Here is a 19729-nt window from a genome sequence, read left to right as displayed (position 1 = left end):
TCTCCCATCATTTTCAGTATGGGAAGAGAGATTTTCAATAACACAAGATGCCTCCAAATCAACAACTATATCCCTTAATGATTTAGTTTCAAGCTGAATATCAACAGCTTTTTCCTTCAAATACATGGTTTCTCTCTAAATCAGTTTTTTCTTCAAGTAATCGTTTTCACCAATGTTTGACCAAAAATGTGTGGGACCTTTTTGTTAAATTAATTAAATGAAAAGATAGAGGGTAGATCCTAGATAAGGATATTAATTCTAGATATGAGATGAATAACATGAATAGAAAAATATAGTTAAGTATAAATGCTGGCAGTGATTTTGGCCAGATTAAATAATATAAAAAAATTATGCATTAAGTAACATTAAATGGCAATAAAATGTACATAAAGGAATAGATTCACCCAATCTTGAGTAAGGCGGATCCTCTTTCATTTGATAAAGATGAATGATAGACAAATACGAGAATCTTAGGACCCTTTTCAGATCTGATGGAGGGTATGGGATAAAAGATAATCTAATCTCTTTAGAGAGATGTATTTGTATATTTTTGAGAGAGAGAGCTTGCTTGTTCAGAAGTCCTCCCCCCTCCCCCCTCCCAATCCATTCTTCTCTCATACCCTTTGTATGGGATATCTCAAGGAGCCCTAAACAATACAATTAAAGAGAATATTTAGTAGAATATTCCCTTTAAAGATTCCAAAGCAAAACTAGGCATTACTTCTATATGTATCGCTCGACCTCGGCCTTGTTGTTGATCACTGCTCGACCTCGGCCTTGTTGTTGGTCACTGCTCGACCTCGACCTTGTTGTTGATCACTGCTAGACCTCGGCCTTGTTGTTGATCACTGCTCGACCTCGGCCAGACAGATCAATGCGATTCGCAAGTTACTCTTGACAATTGTCTTCGCATGTCGAATTTCTCTGATTTGATTTTGACACATAAAGTTAGTCCCTCCGCTTATCAAGGTCGTCTTTTGGTAGAGCTCGGTGAGTGAACTTCATTAATGGTAGTTCGAGAAATTTGGATGGGGAGGTCGGCTAGTGAGGATCGCGACTGAGGGTGCCGATCTTCAGGTCAAAGTGGTATCCCCGCGGTCTGAACTTGAGCAGAGTTCGATCAGGGCCAATGACTTGAGTGATGAGTTGATCGAGAAGACGTAGAGTTGGAGAAGGCTGACGAGGCCAGGATGGCGGCTTTGGCAAGGATGGCGGCATCGGAGGAGGTCATCCGCGTCCTCAGACCTGGATGGGCGATTCGGCTCTTGTAAGATGCCTTTTCTGATACTTCTTTTGATGGATTACACCAGTGCTGCTCCCAAACGCACACACAAGTATACGTGGTCATACAAGTAATAAAATGATAAGTCAAGTATCGAACCCACAGAGACTTATAAATTAACGCCTATATTCCTATGGAATCAATTTATTAAGAACGCATTAAGGTTACGATATTTAATTAAGCACGGTGACTAGGTATATTCCTATCCTAACCATAAATCTGCTCCCCCTAAGGGTTAAGATCATGCTCTCTTCAGTTCTTCTCTAATCTAAACACGGCTTTCCCAAGCATAACATAGATAATAAATAGAACCTAATTGCTGGCCAGACAATTAAGCAATTAAACTCATAATTGAAGAAAAACCATATATCAGTGAATTATAATCGAGGTTAAGTCAACGTTAAACAATAATATTCATGGCTAAATCACAACCCCAGAAAAATGGGTTTTTAGCCACTCATAATACTAGCAAACAATTGCATAAGGTTTGAATAATTGAAAATACTAGAAAAGATGAAGAAATCTGAGATGTTCTTGCTCCCGGATGTTTCTTGTGTGTATATTTTCTCAAAAGTCGTGTCTCTCCCTTCAAAAATAGGCTTGGTCTTTCTTTTATACGTGCTGGATAGGTCTAGGGCCGAATAAACCGTGTTCCGGGCAAAATAATACAAAAATCGCGTCAACGGCGCCCAGCCCGGCGCCAGGCGCCCACCAGGGCGCTGCCCAATTTTCAGCTTCTGTTTCCAGTGCCACAGGTGGCGCCAGGCACTGCCTGTGGCGCTCAAATGCACTTTTTTTTGGTTTTGTTCTTTTTGGTTTAAATCTTGCGCGTTTCGCCCCCAATTGCTCCCGAATCATTCCTACAAATAAAAATACTTCAAATTAATATAAATCATAGAATTTAACAAATCCAACAAGAGTTTTCTTTTTCCTTTTCAATTTCTTAATGACAATAGTGGCTCTTGGATGAAATTAGTCATCATCCCATTTCTCATATCCGCATGATATTGGCTGCAACATAACATCCAAATTGATTATTATTAAAAAACCCAAAATTTCCTATAAACACAAATATGAAAGTTTAAAAGAAAATATTAACTTACATCAGGTTTATAACACCTAAAGAAATGTCTCCCAAGATTTTCAGGAGTCCACGAAGTGAGATAGAGTGCAACATCTCCACATTGACAATTTCTTAAACGCCGGTTAGAAGACCTCGATGTTTGCAACATTTCATGAACGAAGAAAAGAAATAAAGGACCAAGGTTCTTGGAACTCAAAGACTAAACCCTACCTAAGTAATTATGAAATTGTGTCAATTTGGGAAAGAACCCTAATTGAGCAGCTATGGGTCGGATTAGTTTGTTATCTAAATCAGGGGATAGATGGATTACACCAGATTGTGACACGTTTTAAAATCTGGTGCTAAATATTTTATTAGGGTTGTCCGCCTAAAGTATGGCATATGTGAGCCACCTTATACACGGCAAGGGCAGGATTGAGACCACCTTTTAACGCCGTTAAATGTGCCCAATTTCGTATAGTTCACCGGCATGAATGGGCCTTTTCCGAATTGAATAACAATGAGCAAATTGTCGCCATTAATTTATTTATCATATAGTTAAGTTTATTATATCATTAGTCCGCCTGAAGCATGAGTGCTTCATCATAAAGCTAGTAAGTGTTTGGCACTTCACAACAAAAACGAAAATATAAAGAAGACCAGAATGCTTCATTTTAGATAGATGCGCAACAGAAGATGAACCACATTTAAAGCAAAACAGAAATACAAAGCATGTAATTGAACAGCATAAAGTTTGGAATCAAGAACGAGAATCTAATTGAGATCACTTACCCCATAATGATGCTCCATTGTTGCAATTTCTCGTATAAGAAATTAAGAATGCGTATTTTTCTTCATTCTTCAACATATTAAACCTGACGCACTTGATTTCCCAATATGAAAATTAGGGTTATGAAGCTTCAGGGAAAGAAATGGAGGGCAGAGAATCGATCCGTTTTGTTTTAGGATAGAGAGAGGAGTTCGTTTTGTTTTAAAGGAAAAATGAGTACGTCAGTTTGTTTTCATTAAAAAACTTACGTTAGGTAGGATTAAGCTAAAAATGCACCACCCTCATAGAGAATGTGGACTATTAATGCTTCACCTAAAAGATACAAAGCTATTTTGAGCTTTTTCTCCTACTTTTTACGATACAAAAGATTATTGTTATGAAAGAACTTTACTTTAGTGTCCCTAAAGTAGAGTTGTTTGTATTTTACACCCCTAAAGTATGCTTCATTTCCGATTTGCACTTTATCTTCTATTTCTTGCGATACCCCTAATCTTTTCATTTCACTACAAAATAATTAAAATACCTCTTTATTTATTTTCATATGAGGGAGAAAATTGGAATATTATATTATGTAGTTTTAGAAACCTAATGTCTTGTGCAAAAAGTTGAATTGGAAAGGAAATATTGTCTCCTATTTTCAATCTCTTTGTACGACAACATCAGTATGAGAATGTTGTAAAAGCAAGAAAATTAATGTGGAGATGTACATAAATAGGATATAAACCAGCAAGATTGTGGTTAATTTCACTTTATGAACATTTACTATTTGTATTTTTCACAGGATGATGCACTCATTATTAAATGGTTGACGTATCCAACAGTGCATTTAATTTTATTCTTAGGATCTTAGTCAAAATTCGTCAAGAAAATAAAAAAAAACTCTGTTGCAATTATATTGCTACCTCATCAGTCACACAATTGAAAAGTCCAAAACCTCCTAAAATTTGAAATTTGAAATTAGCCCGTGTGTTTCGATTTTTTCTAGCTAGCCCTTTTACCTTTTAAGTAAATCAAGAAGCATAGAAAAGAATCAAAAGATGGTTAATCATATGAATCAATTGGTGGAATTACTTTGGTTCATGCAAGGTTCCAAATACTGATTTATTAGTTGATTTCATTATTTCAAGAATTCTTCAACTCAACAGTAAGAAAACATTGTTGCGTTTTTTCGTTAAAAGTTGTGAATGGGAAATGGAAGAAACACCTTTTAGATTGCACCTCTTCATCCCACCCTTCCTTTGTCTATAAATATAGAGGCTTGGCCTCATCTTTCATAAAATGGAAAATTTGAAAAAACTTCTCCCCTCTTTTCTACATTGTTGCATTATTTTCTAAATAAATATAAGTGTCAAGTGTGATTTTCTCCGTTTGTTGAGTTCACTGAAGTTCTGTGATTTGTAGTGTCGCTATCACAGAATAGTTATTCCGTTTTATCCTGGGAGGAATAATCCATAACCTTGGGCAACAGTGAGGGGATTAAATTCCTTAAGAATATACATATTAGTATGATAAGAACAATATATCAAACTGTTGAAATGTTAAGGGGTTGCAATGGTTTAGTTGGAAAACTATTTGGAAAGAGAATTTGAATTCTCATAATTTTCTACACCCGTTATGGAGACTAAAATCTTCGTGACTTTTTACTGCTGCTTCGAGATTAAAATATGCATGGTTTTTCAACTCGTTCGTTGAGATTAAAGTATTTGCGACTTTTTACTTATATGTCGGAAATTAAAGTTCAAGTGACTTTATACTCGTTTTGGATATTAAGATCTTAGTGATTTTCTACTCCAATTTATTATTCGATTTGAAGATAAAAAATTTCATCGTTTATTAAATTTGGTTGTGTCACATATTACTCGGTTTGAAGATTAAAAATTTCACCGTTAATTAGACCTAGTTGTATCAGATATTACTCGATTTGAAGATTAAAAACTTCACCGTTTATTAATTATGAATATGTCGGATTTGTTTGAGGATTGAAAATTTCATCGTTTATTAATTCTAGCTCTATCATGACACAAACAAGAGTTCATGTGGTTGGCTCTACAAAGTATCTTTTGAAGAAATATGTTTGGAATATGGCGTTATTCATCAAACAACAACCTTATACACAACCCAATCGAATGGGATTGTGGAAAGTAAGAATAAATCATTAAATAAAATGATGAATGCTTTGTTGGTAAGTTCTGGTTCACTCCAGAACTTGTGGGGGAAACTATTCTTACAGCTAATCGAATACTCATTCACGTTCCCCATAGCAAGACACAATCTATTCCACATGAAAAACAGAAAGAAAGAAAATCCAACTTGAAATATTTCCAAGTGTGGGGAGTATTTGGGTAAAGTGTGAGTTCTTAAACCCAAAAGGATAAAAATCGGATCGAACACCGTTGTTCCGTATTCATAAGATATGCAACAAATAGTAAGGCATATCGTTTCCTGATTCAAAAATCAAAAATTCTGACATTCATATTGATACAGTAATCGAATAAGATAATGCTGAATTCTTTAAGAATATTTCTCCGTATAAAAAGGAATGTGAGTTATCTAATGAAATATCTAATCGACTTTGGGAAAAAGCAAAGGAAAGTACACCTAAAGAGGTGAATCCAAGATGTAGTAAACGACAAAGGACAACTACTTCCATTGGATCAGATTTTCTGACATTCTAGTCACAAAATGAGCTTCAAACTTTGAAATAAATTATGCCTTCCTCGAAAAGAAGCAGTCAATAGCGAGATAGAATCTATATTAAATAACCATACTTGGGAGTTAGTTGATCTTACTCTAGGGAATGAACCAATGGGTTCCAAATGGATTTCCAAGAGATGGTACTATTGAAAAATATTAGACAAGATTGATTAAGGATTAAGACAATGAGAAGGTGTTGATTACTTTGACACATGCTCACCGGTAACGAGAATTACATCTATTCGGATGGTAATAGCGTTAGCCGCCATGTATGCCCTTGAAATCCATTAGATGGACGTAAAGTCAACCTTCTTAAATGGATATTTGGAGGAAGAAATTTATATGGAACAACCTGAAGGGTGGTTCCTGGAAAAGAAAAAAAAGTGTATCGACTTGTTAAGTCACGTTACGGACTAAAACAAGTACCTAAATAATGACATGTGAAATTTGACTAGAAATATTGTCAAATAATTTCAGACTAGCGTATTTACATTAAGAAAACTCTAAATTATGTAGTCATTATTTGTTTATATATGGATTATATGTTGATAGAAAAGGCACATGAAACATGTGAAATGTGAGGGCATTTAGCTTATGCATAACAAAATCTAATGTTAGACGTGATGTCTATATTAATTAGAAAAACTAGATGATATGATTCTTCAAACCCCACGAGTCCTTAAGGATATTGATATGGTAGTCGGTGAATTCATTACTTGTTCAGTCTTAGTGATAGACTAGTGATGAAACTACAAATTCGAAATTTGTTTACGTGCCTTTACATAAATGATTTGTACTTTCTTGAACATGTATAATGTTTAGCTCTATTATGAAAGGTGTCACCTGGAAGTCTGCAACTTTTCATGAAAATTGCGTTTACATGTTTGTATAAATATGACCGTTCATGAACAAATGTATTAATACGTTGGTCTATAATGACGTGAACCAACCGATGAATATGACCAAAATCCATTGCAAGTTGGATTTGTTTCGTGAATGAAGGTGCTATAATTTGCATATCATATAGACGTATGAATAAATAGCACACAAAAGCTTGAAAATAGCGCAATTATTGCAAAATGTGTTATAAATTAAAAGGTTGTGGCCACAACTGATGCCAATTATTCCAGCTGTTGTTATAATATATTATTACTATATTAAGTGTAGTCACTTGTCTGATAAAATTGAAAGTCGAGACGTATTATTCTACAATATAAGAAAGTTTGAATTGAACTTTCATGACAATGAAATGAGTTTTGAAGTATTTGAAATATACTCCAAATTATGCTTTGCACTAAAATAAGTATCGCGCGATAATAGAGGGGTATAGTGATGTAAATTAGATCACTTGTTCAACTGATTCTAAACAGTCGGTGGAGGAGCGATGTCTTGGAAATCATCCAAACAGATGTGCATTGACCGCTCTACAGTGGAGGCTGAGTTTATAACCTTAGACAAGGCCGGTGAAGAAGGTGAATGGCTCCGGAATTTCTTGGAAGATATTCCATTTTGGCCCAAACTTTTGGCACATATATGTATACATTATGATAGTCAAGCGACAATAGGCAGGGCAAGGAGCATTATGTATAACGGAAAATCTCGTCACATTCGACGGAGACACAATACCGTTAGACAACTACTCTCTAGTGGTGTTATCATAATTGGTTACGCAAAATCAAGAGATGATGTGTCGGACCCAGTTACAAAAGGCCTATCTAGAGAGGCAGTTGAAAGATCATCGAAGGGAATGGGGCTAAGGCCTAGGACAAGTCATCATGACAGTAACTCTACCTAGCAGACTGGAGATCCCAAGAGCTAGGTTCAAAGAGATCAAACAACGTTATGAATGACGGTTCAACATTGTGTAATGACCCGAAAGGTCATCTCTTGTTTTTGAAATCAAAACTGTGTCCCGAGGCCTTGTAAACCTCTTTTTGTCTCACCTCGATTGCGTGCACAGTCCGGGCGCATTTTCGGAAAGCTTTTATGTGAAATCTAAATAAAATAAGGAAATTGGCCTTTAAAATTGATTAAAGTTGACTTTGGTCAACATTCTTGGTAAACGGTCCCGGACCCATGATCGGAAGGTCCCGTAGGATCCATAGTAAAATATGGGACTTGGGCGTATGCCCGAAATCGAATTTCGAGGTCCCTGGCCCGAGGAATAAATATTTAAAGAAAATTATTTGCTAGAAAATATAAAGGCTTTTAGAAATGAAATGATGTGTGTTCTTGATGGCATCGGGCCCGTATTTTGGTTTCGCAGCCCGGTATAAGTTTAAAATAATAATTAAGTTGAATATGTGGAATTTGGTAAGAATCGGAGTTTGTTTGGTATAAATCGGACCTTTAGTTGAGAAAATGGAAATTTCAATATTCATGAGTAATTTCATGAATTTGAGGTTGAATTCATAGTTGTTGATGTTATTTTGATGATTTGATCGCACGATCAAGTCCGTATGATATTTTTGGATTTGCGTGCATGTTTGGTTTGGAGCCCCGAGGGCTCGGGTGAGTTTTGGATAGGCCACAGAGTGAATTTGGACTTAGGAATCTTTCAGCTAGCATCTGGTATTTTTGCCCAAGCCTATGATCTCGCAATTGCGAGATCAGGCTTCGCAATTGCGAAGTGGACAGGCTTGGTAAATGTGACCCCAGTGTCGCAAATGCGAACCAAGCCTGAGCAGGCCCATTTCGCAAATGCGAACACTGGGCTGGGAATTGCGAAGCCCACCCCATCGCAAATGTGACATTTCCTTCGCAGTTGCGAAGATGACAGGATTCCAAAGGGTTCGCAATTGCGAACCCTTGATCGAAAATGCGACATCAGAGACCTATTAAGTGGGATTTCAAACGAGATTCTTCTTCACTTTTACAACTTTTCAAACCCTAAAACATCTTGGGCAATTTTTCAAAGGCACAAACTCCTCCAAATCTTTAATAAGTAATTTCTAACTTAATCTCTTCAATCCATAAAATCTTTTTACATGATTGCACTTCAAAATCTAGGGTTTTTCATGAGAAATTGGTTGATTTTGGGTAGAGCTTAGGATTTTGAAATTTTGGGATTTGGACCTCAATTTGAGGTCCAATTTCAAAACAAATTATATATTTGTGTTCGTGGGTGAATGGGTGATCGGGTTTTGGTTCGAACTTTGAGTTTTGACCAAGCGGGCCCGGGTTCGGATTTTGACTTTTTGGGGATAATATTGGGAAACCTATTTTCATGTATTAGAATTGGTTTATTTAGCATTTATTAATGTTATTAAGTAAATTATGACTAGATACAAACAGATTGGTGGTGGAATCAAGAGGTAAAGCGGTAGTTGAGACTTGATTGTGTTCGTGGCATTGAGGTAAATATTTGGTCTAACCTTATCTTGAGGGAATATGAGTTGTTGTCTTAATTGCTACGTGAGTGTAGAGTACGACGTATAGGTGTGGTGACGAGTATCTATACGTTGGTGTCAAGCATGCCCGTGAGCCTTATACTATGATTGTTGTGACTCCGTTATGTATCGTCCATGCTTAATATGATGATTATCAATGTTGAACAAGGCTTATGAAAGTATTCTTGGTTATTGAACATTGTTGAGCATTGGATCAAGTTGAGATTTATGTTGTGAAATGATTGTGGAAACGAGATGAGATATATTATTGATTCCCTTGTCGGGATGTTATTGCTTATGATATTATTTTTCCTTGCTGGGATATTATTGATACCCTTGCCCGATGCTTTGTTGTTGTTTCTTAGGTAAGGAAGAGTGTAAAGCACGAAGGTTTATGTCGTGCGAGATACTGTGTGTGTTAATGCACGAAGGGTGATGTCGTGCCGATATTGTGATTTTTAATGCACGAAGGGTGATGTCGTGCCATGAATTGAGAGTTAATGCACGAAGGATAATGACGTGCCATGATATGAGTGTAATGCACGAAGGATAATGCCGTGCCACGATTATGTGAGGTAAAAGCACGAAGGGTGATGTCATGCCGAATCTATTGATTCTTATAGTGAGAACAAGAGTAAAAGCACAAAGGGTGATGCCGTGCACATGTTACTGTTTTCCGTATTCCTGTTGATAATTGAATTATGATGTTCTTTATGTTGCTCTACTGAAATTCTGTTGGTATTTGATATTCCCCGCAGACTGTTCCCCTTCCCATCTTTAACTGCTAGTTTCTGTTATTATTATCCACTGTATATGATTTATTTGCACAGGTTTATTTGGTAGTCTTGTCCTAGCCTCGTCACTACTTCGCCGAGGTTAGGCTCGACACTTACCAGCACATGGGGTCAATTGTGTTGATACTACACTCTGCACTGTGTGCAGATCCCCGTACTGGAGCATTTGGATCATAGAGAGGTTTCTCCCTTCAGTCCAGCGGAGACCCGAGGTAGTCCTGCAGACGTCTTCAGGCCTTGGCGTCCCCTTCTATCCTACTTTCTTTATGTTCTTATTTATTTAAGAGAGAGATATGTATTTTCTTTGTTCAGAACCTATTTGTAGTATTCGTAGAAGGTCCGTGAGATTGTGACAACAATTATGGATGGATTACTTTATGAAATCTTATTCGTATTAAGTTAAATTATTGAATTTCTTCTTTCACACTTTTTATTCCGCTGTTGATCGTACGTTAACTTGTATTGGCAAAAGATAAGGAAAATGGGTAATGAATCTATAATTGTCGGCTTGCCTAGCTTTCACGAGTAGGCATCATCACGACTCCCGAGGGTGGGCAATCCGGGACGTGACACATTGTCAAATAACTCAACCCATTCTCGTGATGAAGACAATGTTCAAATCCAGGTAAAACATTAAGTCTTTTTGATGAGTCAATAAAGCTTAAAGTTTTTTAATGATTTGCTAAGTCTGGCAGGGTATGACCAGATAATGTGTCTATAGGATTACACGTTTAAAAATCACCTATGTGAGTGTGAAGTGTAAGTCTCTTTAAGGAAAATGAAAGTAAAGACCCATTCTCTAAGAACTTATGAAACCAGGCGGTGTTCATGGCTGAAACGAACACAACCGTGAGAACCAAAGACAATTAAGGATTGATTGTGTGACTTATGGTTATCTAGGTATACACCAAAGCTCGACGATTCAAAGATATCAAATCTAGCGATTGACCGAGTATATCCGACATAAGTTCACTACAGAAAGATCAAAGGGAAACCTACTTATCCAGATGTGATTAATCCTTACGTGCGAATCACACAGTATTTTCATGTATATTTTTACAAATATGTCTATTCCCCATTCATGTGGGAGATTGTTGCGTTTTATCTTTAAAGGGTGTGAATGGAAAATGGAAGAGGCACCTTTTGAATTGCACCTGTCCATCCAACCCTTCCTTTGTCTATAAATTTAGAGGCTTGGCCTCATTTTTCATAAAATGGAAAATCTGAAAAAACTTCTACCCTCTTTTCTACATTGTTGCATTTTTTTCCAAATAAATATAAGTGTCAAGTGTGATTTGCTCCGTTTGTTAAATAACCATACTTGGGAGTTAGTTGATCTTACTCTAGGGAATGAACCAATGGGTTCCAAATGGATTTTCAAGAGATGGTACTATTGAAAAATATTAGACAAGATTGATTAAGGATTAAGACAATGAGAAGGTCTTGATTACTTAGACACATGCTCACTGGTAACGAGAATTACATCTATTTGGATGGTAATAGCATTAGCCGCCGTGTATGGCCTTGAAATCCATCAGATGGACGTAAAGTCAACCTTCTTAAATGGATATTTGGAGGAAGAAATTTATATGGAACAACCTGAAGGGTGGTTCCTGAAAATGAAAAAAAAAGTGTGTCGACTTGTTTAGTCACTTTACGGACTAAAACAAGTACCCAAATAATGACATGTGAAATTTATTGTCAAATGATTTCAGACTAGTGTATTTACATTAAGAATACTCTAAATTATGTAGTCATTATTTGTTTATATATGGATTATATGTTGATAGAAAAGGCACATGAAACATGTGAAATGTGAGGGCATTTAGCTTATGCATAACAAAAGCTAATGTTAGACGTGATGTCTATATTATTTAGAAGAACTAGATGATATGATTCTTCAAATCCCACGAGTCCTTAAGGATATTGATATGGTATTCGGTGAATTCATTACTTGTTCAGTCTTAGTGATAGACTAGTGATGAAAATACAAATTTGAAATTTGTTTACGTGCCTTTACAGAAATGATATGTTCTTTCTTGAACATTTATTACGTTTAGCTATATTATGAAAGGTGTCACCTGGACGTCTGCAACTTTTCATGAAAAGTGCGTTTACATGTTTGTATAAATATGACCGTTCATGAACAAATGTATTAATACGTTGGTCTATAATGAGGTGAACCAACCGATGAGCATGACCAAAATCCATTGCAAGTTGGATTTGTTTCATGCATGAAGGTGCTATAATTTTCATATCATATAGACTTATGAATAAATAGCACACAAAAGCTTGAAAATAGCGGAATGATTGCAAAATGTGTTATAAATTAAAAGGTTGTGGCCACAACTGATGGCAATCATTCCAGCTGTTGTTATAATATATTATTACTATATTAATTGTAGTCTCTAATCTGATATGCAATTGAAAGTCGAGACGTATTATTCTACAATATAAGAAAGTTTGAATTGAACGTTCATGACAAAACGAGTTTTGAAGTATTTGAAATATACTCCAAATTATGCTTTGCACTACAATAAGCATCCCGCGATAATAGTGGGGTATAGTGATGCAAGTTAGATCACTTGTTCAACCGATTCTAAACAGTCGGTGGAAGAGCGATGTCTTGGAAATCGTCTAAACAAATGTGCACTGACCGCTCTACAGTGGAGGATGAGTTTATAACCTTAGACAAGGCCGGTGAAGAAGGTGAATGGCTCCGGAATTTCTTGGAAGATATTCCATTTTGGCCCAAACTTTTGGCACCTATATGTATACATTATGATAGTCAAGTGACAATAGGCAGGGCAAGGAGCATTATGTATAACGGAAAATCTCGTCACATTCGACGGAGACACAATACCGTTAGACAACTACTCTCTAGTGGTGTTATCATAATTGGTTACGCAAAATCAAGAGATGATGTGTCGGACCCAGTTACAAAAGGCCTATCTAGAGAGGCAGTTGAAAGATCATCGAATGGAATGGGGCTAAGGCCGAGGACAAGTCATCATGGCAGTAACTCTACCTAGCAGACTGGAGATCCCAAGAGCTAGGTTCAAAGAGATCAAACAAAGTTATGAATGACAGGTCAACATTGTGTGATGACCCGAAAGGTCATCTCTTGTTTTTGAAATCAAAACTGCGTACCGAGGCCTTGAAAACCTCTTTTTGTCTCACCTCGATTGCGTGCGCAGTCCGGGCGCATTTCCGGAAAGCTTTTATGTGAAATCAAATAAAATAAGGAAATGGGCCTTTAAAATTGATTAAAGTTGACTTTGGTCAACATTCTTGGTAAACGGTCCCGGACCCGTGATCGGAAGGTCCCGTAGGGTCCATAGTAAAATATAGGACTTGGGCGTATGCCCGGAATCAAATTCCAATGTCCTTGGCCTGAGGAATAAAGTTTTAAAGAAAATTATTTGTTGGAAAATATAAAGGCTTTTAGAAATGAAATGATGCGTATTCTTGATGGTATCGGGCCTGTATATTAGTTCCGGAGCCCGGTATAGGTTTAAAATAATAATTAAGTTGAATATGTAGAATTTGGTAAGAATCGGAGTTTGGCTTGGTATAAATCGGACCTTTAGTTGAGAAAAAGGAAATTTCAATGTTGTTGAGTAATTTCATGAATTTGAGGTTGAATTGATAGTTGTTGAAGTTATTTGATGATTTTGTCGCACGATCAAGTCCGTATGATATTTTTGGATTTGCGTGCATGTTTGGTTTGGAGCCCCGAGGCCTCAGGTGAGTTTTGGATAGGCCACAGAGTGAATTTGGACTTAGGAATCTTTCAGCTAGCATCTGGTATTTTTGCCCAGGCCTCTGATCTCGCAATTGCGAGATCAGGCTTCGCAATTGCGAAGTGGACATGCTTGGTAAATGCGACCCAGTGTCGCAAATGCGAACCAAGCCTAGGCAGGCCCTTTTCGCAAATGCGAACACTGGGCTGGGAATTGCGAAGCCCACCCCATCGCAAATGCGACATTTCCTTCGCAGTTGCGAAGATAACAGGATTCCAAAGGGTTCGCAATTGCAAACCCTTGATCGCAAATGCGACATCAGAGACCTGTTAAGTGGGATTTCAGACGGGATTCTTCTTTACTTTTACAACTTTTCAAACCCTAAAACATCTTGGGCGATTTTTCAAAGGCACAAACTCTTCCTAATCATTAATAAGTAATTTCTAACTTAATCTCTTCAATCCATAACATCTTTTTACATGATTGCACTTCAAAATCTAGGGTTTTTCATGGGAAATTGGCTGATTTTGGGTAGAGCTTAGGATTTTCAAATTTTGGGGATTTGGACCTCAATTTGAGGTCCCATTTCAAAACAAATTATATATTTGAGTTCGTGGGTGAATGGGTGATCGGGTTTTGGTTCGAACCTTGGGTTTTGACCAAGCGGGCCCGGGGTCGGGTTTTGACTTTTTGGGGAAAATATTGGGAAACCTATTTTCATGTATTAGACTTGGTTTACTTAGCATTTATTAATGTTATTAAGTAAATTATGACTAGATACAAACAGATTGGTGGTGGAATCTAGAGGTAAAGCAGTAGCTGAGACTTGATTGTGTTCGTGGTATTGAGGCAAGTGTTTAGTCTAACCTTAGCTTGAGGGAATAGGATTTGTAGTCTTAATTGCTATGTCAGTGTAGAGTACGACGTATAAGTGTGGTGACGAGTATCTATACGTTGGTGTCAAGCATGACCGTGAGTCTTATACTATGATTGTTGTGACTCCGTTATGTATCGTCCATGCTTAATATGATGATTATCAATGTTGAACAAGGCTTATAAAAGTATTCTTGGTAATTGACCATTGTTGAGCATTGTCTCAAGTTGAGATTTATGTTGTGAAGTGATTGTGGAAACGAGATGAGATATATTGTTGATTCCCTTGCCGGGATGTTATTGCTTATGATATTGTTTCCCTTGCCGGGATATTATTGTGATATTATTGATTTCCTTGACCGATGCTTTGTTGTTGTTTCTTGGGTAAGGAAGAGTGTAAAGCACGAAGGGTTATGTCGTGCGTGATACTGTGTGTGTTAATGCACGAAGGGTGATGCCGTGCCGATATTGTGATTTTTAATGCACGAAGGGTGAAGCCGTGCCATGAATTGAGAGTTAATGCATGAAGGATAATGCCGTGCCATGATATGAGTGTAATGCACGAAGGATAATGCCGTGCCACAATTATGTGAGGTAAAAGCATGAGGGGTGATGTCGTGTCGAATCTACTTATTCTTAAAGTGAGAACAAGAGTAAAAGCACAAATGGTGATGTCGTGCACATGTTACTGTTTTCCATATTCCTGTTGATAATTGAATTATGATGTTCTTTATGTTGCTCAACTGAAATTCTGTTGGTATTTGATATTCCCCGCAACATGTTCCCCTTCCCATCTTTAACTGCTAGTTTCTGTTATTATTATCCACTGTATATGATTTAAATGTACAGGTTTATTTGGTAGTCTTGTCCTAGCTTCGTCACTATTCGCCGAGGTTAGGCTCGACACTTACCAGCACATGGGGTCGATTGTGTTGATACTACACTCTGCACTGTGTGCAGATCCCCGTACTGGAGCATTTGGACCATAGAGAGGTTGCTGCCTTCAGTCTAGCGGAGACCCGAGGTAGTCCTGCAGACGTCTTCAAGCCTTGGCGTCCCCTTCTATCCTACTTTCTTTCTGTTCTCATTCATTTCAGAGAGAGACATGTATTTTCTTTGTTCAGACCCTATTGTAGTATTCGTAGATGGTCCGTGAGATTGTGACACCAGTTCTGGATGGTTTACTTTATGAAATCGTATTCATATTAAGTTAAATTGTTGAATTTCGTCTTTCGCACTTTTTATTCCGTTGTTGATCGTACGTTAACTTGTATTGGCAAAAGATAAGGAAAAAGGGTAATGAATCTATAATTGTCGGCTTGCCTAGCTTTCACGAGTAGGCGTCATCACGACTCCCGAGGGTGGAAAATCCGGGTCGTAACACATTGTCAAATTATTCAACCCATTCTCGTGATGAAGAGAATGTTCAAATCAAGGTAAAGCATTAAGTCTTTTTGATGAGTCAATAAAGCTTAAAGTTTTTTAATGATTTGCTAAGTCTGGCAGGGTATGACCAGATAATGTGTCTATAGGATTACACGTTTAAAAATCACCTATGTGAGTGTGAAGTGTAAGCCGCTTTAAGGGAAATAAAAGTAAAGACCCATTCTCTAAGCACTCATGAAACCAGGCGGTGTTCATAGCCGAAACGAACACAACCGTGAGAACCAAAGACAATAAGGATTGATTGTGTGACTTATGGTTGTCTAGGTATATACCAAAGCTCGACGATTCAAAGATATCAAATCTACCAATTGACTGAGCATATCCGATATAAGTTCACTACAGAAAGTTCAAAGGGAAACCTACTTATCCAGATGTGATTAATCCTTACGTGCGAATCACAATATTTTCATTCATGTTTTTACACATATGTCTATTCCCCATTCATGTGGGAGATTGTTTTATTTTTTCTTTAAAGGGTGTAAATGGAAAATGGAAGAGACACCTTTTGGATTGCACCTCTCCATCCAACCCTTCCTTTGTCTATAAATTTAGAGGCTTGGCCTCATTTTTCCTAAAATGGAAAATCTGAAAAAACTTCTCCCCTCTTTTCTACATTGTTGCATTATTTTCCAAATAAATATAAGTGTCATGTGTGATTTGCTCCGTTTGTTAAATAACCATACTTGGGAGTTAGTTGATCTCCAAGCACTCATGAAACCAGGCGGTGTTCATGGCTGAAACGAACACAACTGTGAGAACCAAAGACAGTTAAGGATTGATTGTGTGACTTATGGTTGTCTAGGTATACACCAAAGCTCGACGATTCAAAGATATCAAATCTACCGATTGACCGAGTATATCCGACATAAGTTCACTACAGAAAGTTCAAAGGAAAACCTACTTATCCAGATGTGATTAATCCTTACGTGCGAATCACACAGTATTTTCATGCATGTTTTTACACATATGTCTATTCCCCATTCATGTGGGAGATTGTTGCATTTTTTTTAAAGGGTGTGTTGATACCAAATTTTTCCCCCATGTATTTTCAAAATAACATATATATGCATAAATAAACATGCCCAAGAGTTTTGGTATTTTTCCTAATTTTTTAAGATTTTAAAATCGATTTATTGCCCAGTTCAAAATCAGTATATATTCCCAAAAAAAATCCTTTTGTGATTAACTTATTTTTATTCTCATATTTACACCAAAATATGTCTAAGGTGATTTTTGTAAATTTTTACAATTTTATTTGGTATTTTTAAAGCTAAATTGCATATAATCGCATTTATAGCCTATTTTACGATTAACAACATTTTGCAATTATCAAATTATTTCTAGTATTTTTGGATTAATCTTTATGTATTATTAATTAGTTCAGTGCTTTTAATTTGTTTTTAAATCATTATTGCTACTTTATAAAATAAAAAGGGGGAAATTGGCTATTTAACATCTAGCCCGTTTTTATTTCAATTATAGCCTCATTTCCTTTCAATTATAACCTCAATTTAACCCCCCAAATTCCGCCCCAAATCAAAATAACCCAATTCCTAAATTACCCGCCCCTAACCCAACTAAAAAAACCGCCCAGGCCTATTTTTTAATCCCAGCCGTTGATCTAACAAATCAACAGCTCACACTCCTTCTTTCCATTTTTAATTTATCAAACCCCCCAACCCTATTTCATTTTCAATTATCCGCCGCCCCTGAAACCCTCCCCTCTCTCAAACACTCTAGAACCTTCCCTAACCCTAGCCGCCTCTCATCGTCTTCCACCGTGAAACCCATCGGAATCCATGGCTTCTCAGGCCATGGGAGTGTTATACTCACCTCCCCTTGCTCTTATACACCGGATACCTGAAGATTCGAGGCTAGACCTCGAAGGTTTGCGCTCAGACCTTTGCCAATTCAAGGTTCCAGAGTCATCGCCGGCCTTGCTCCGGCGTACCATGGTGTTTTGAGCCTGATTCTTGACCTTTCCGACTCAGGATCGGACCTGTCTCCAAGCCTTTCTCATTTCTAGTGTTTCTCTGAAAACCTAAGCCATTCGAGGTTCTTTCACCGTTATTTGTTTAGATCTGTACTATGTCTATGCTTTTCTCGCCGTCTAGAGTGTTTTCCCCAAAAGCTTTTGTCAAAATAGTTTCTCTCCGATTTTTAGGGTTTCTGCAAGGATTTTTGAAAAAAAATCTTTCTGATTCTTTTTCTTCTTTGCTTTATGGTGTTTTTGTTTATACTTTGTTCGTATGATTTCTTTTATTTTTATGCATGTATTGTCTTTTACCTCTTCTTTTCTACTCCTGTTCATCTCTGCTATGTTTTCTGCTATATGTGCCTACCGTTAAGGTCACTTGATTTTTTTGACTTTGTTTATGTTCTTACATGCTTCACCTACTTGTGTTCAAGTTGTATTATTTCCTTCTTCTGAACTCGTTTTTGTTCTGAGTTTCTCGAATATTTTCTTCATGATTTTTATTCCTTTATTGTTCAAGCATGCTATCATGTCTGTCTTGTTGAGACTCTGAAAAACAAATGGTTTGCTTTCCCACCTCCATGTCTGATTCGACATTTGAAACCCTAGGATTTGGGGTTTCCTTTTGACGTTTTATGCTTTGATTTCGAGTCAGGGTTCCACATTGGGACCCTGGACACTCAGACTCACCATGAGTCTGCAGGTCGAACCTGTGTCTTTTGCCCATGTTTCTGAACTTCTCTTTGATTAAAATTCTCTTTAAAAATAACTTGACAGTCTCTTCTTGATTTACATGTTTGAGTGTTTATATATATGAGAAATCTTCTTTCAAAAAGGTTTTGCCAACTACTAATTGATTCCGGATTCCTTTAATTGTGTTCACTTGATTGTTACTGGTTTTTCTAATTGAACCTTTCTTTACCCCTTTTCCTGACTCGATTCATTCGAGTAAAAGTCTGAAGTTTTAATTTTTACTGGTTGATTCCCCTTCCTTTTTCTTTACAAACCGTGTACTATTCTATTGTTGCCTTAAATAGCTTCTATGTACCTACCCCTCATTCTACTACTGGGAAAAATATTTTTTTAAAATCCCTTTCCATAATTGCTTTACCCGTTTGAAATCAGAATCCCTTGACTAAAGGGAGACTGATCAGAATGATATTTCCTTACCTTTTCTTTCTTATTTGCTATACTATAAGAAGGGCTCGACCCTTCTGCATTGGACAGAGGCTTTAAGTTTTAAGTTTTGAAAAACCATACAACTCTCACACACACTTTCAATCACAATACTTTTCAATACCTTCTACTCTCTGCTGAGGCTTTGGTACTGCTTTGCAATTTGTTTTTTCAAGACTGCATTTTACTTACCTGTTTTTTCCTGAAACTGGTATGTCTGATTTAATTTTTTGCCTCACCCCTATGTGTTTACTTTGCAGTTTCAGTACTCTTTCCCACTTTGCTGTTCATGTTCAGTAGTTAAATTGTGTGTGTTTCTTTCCTTGTATCTTGCTTCTATTATGAATCCCTATCCCTGTATTCCCCTCTATGTATCTGAGTTAATGGTTTTGGCCTGGCAGTATCTAAATTACTGCCCAGATCTGAACCTGACCTTCAATAGGCCCTAACTCCCAACTTAAGCTGACAGGCTGGTCAGGGGTGTGCCAGCATCCCAATTGCTGG

General features: G+C 37.1%; 1 protein-coding gene across 1 annotated transcript; it reads right to left on the bottom strand.

Annotated features, from left to right (window-relative positions):
* On the bottom strand, positions 1634-3332 carry LOC109240077. The gene is made up of 2 exons (XM_019406696.1): positions 3138-3332; positions 1634-2142 (listed from the first exon to the last, which is right to left on the bottom strand). The coding sequence occupies exons 1-2, from the start codon at positions 3211-3213 to the stop codon at positions 1895-1897; spliced, it is 324 nt and encodes a 107-aa protein (XP_019262241.1). The 5' UTR covers positions 3214-3332; the 3' UTR covers positions 1634-1894.

Source organism: Nicotiana attenuata, chromosome 1 (genome assembly GCF_001879085.1).
Source record: "Nicotiana attenuata strain UT chromosome 1, NIATTr2, whole genome shotgun sequence".
Lineage (NCBI taxonomy): Eukaryota > Viridiplantae > Streptophyta > Magnoliopsida > Solanales > Solanaceae > Nicotiana > Nicotiana attenuata.
Note: the sequence above shows the minus strand (reverse complement) of the source record. Positions and strands in the feature narration are given on the sequence as shown.

Bases quoted from the DNA above. Each gene is read 5' to 3' on its own strand.
- LOC109240077 (XM_019406696.1), bottom strand. From the start codon at position 3,213: ATGTTGAAGAATGAAGAAAAATACGCATTCTTAATTTCTTATACGAGA. The intron at 2,143-3,137 runs GTAAGTGATCTC...TTTTATTTGTAG, and splicing joins CAATGGAGCATCATTATGGG to GAATGATTCGGGAGCAATTG.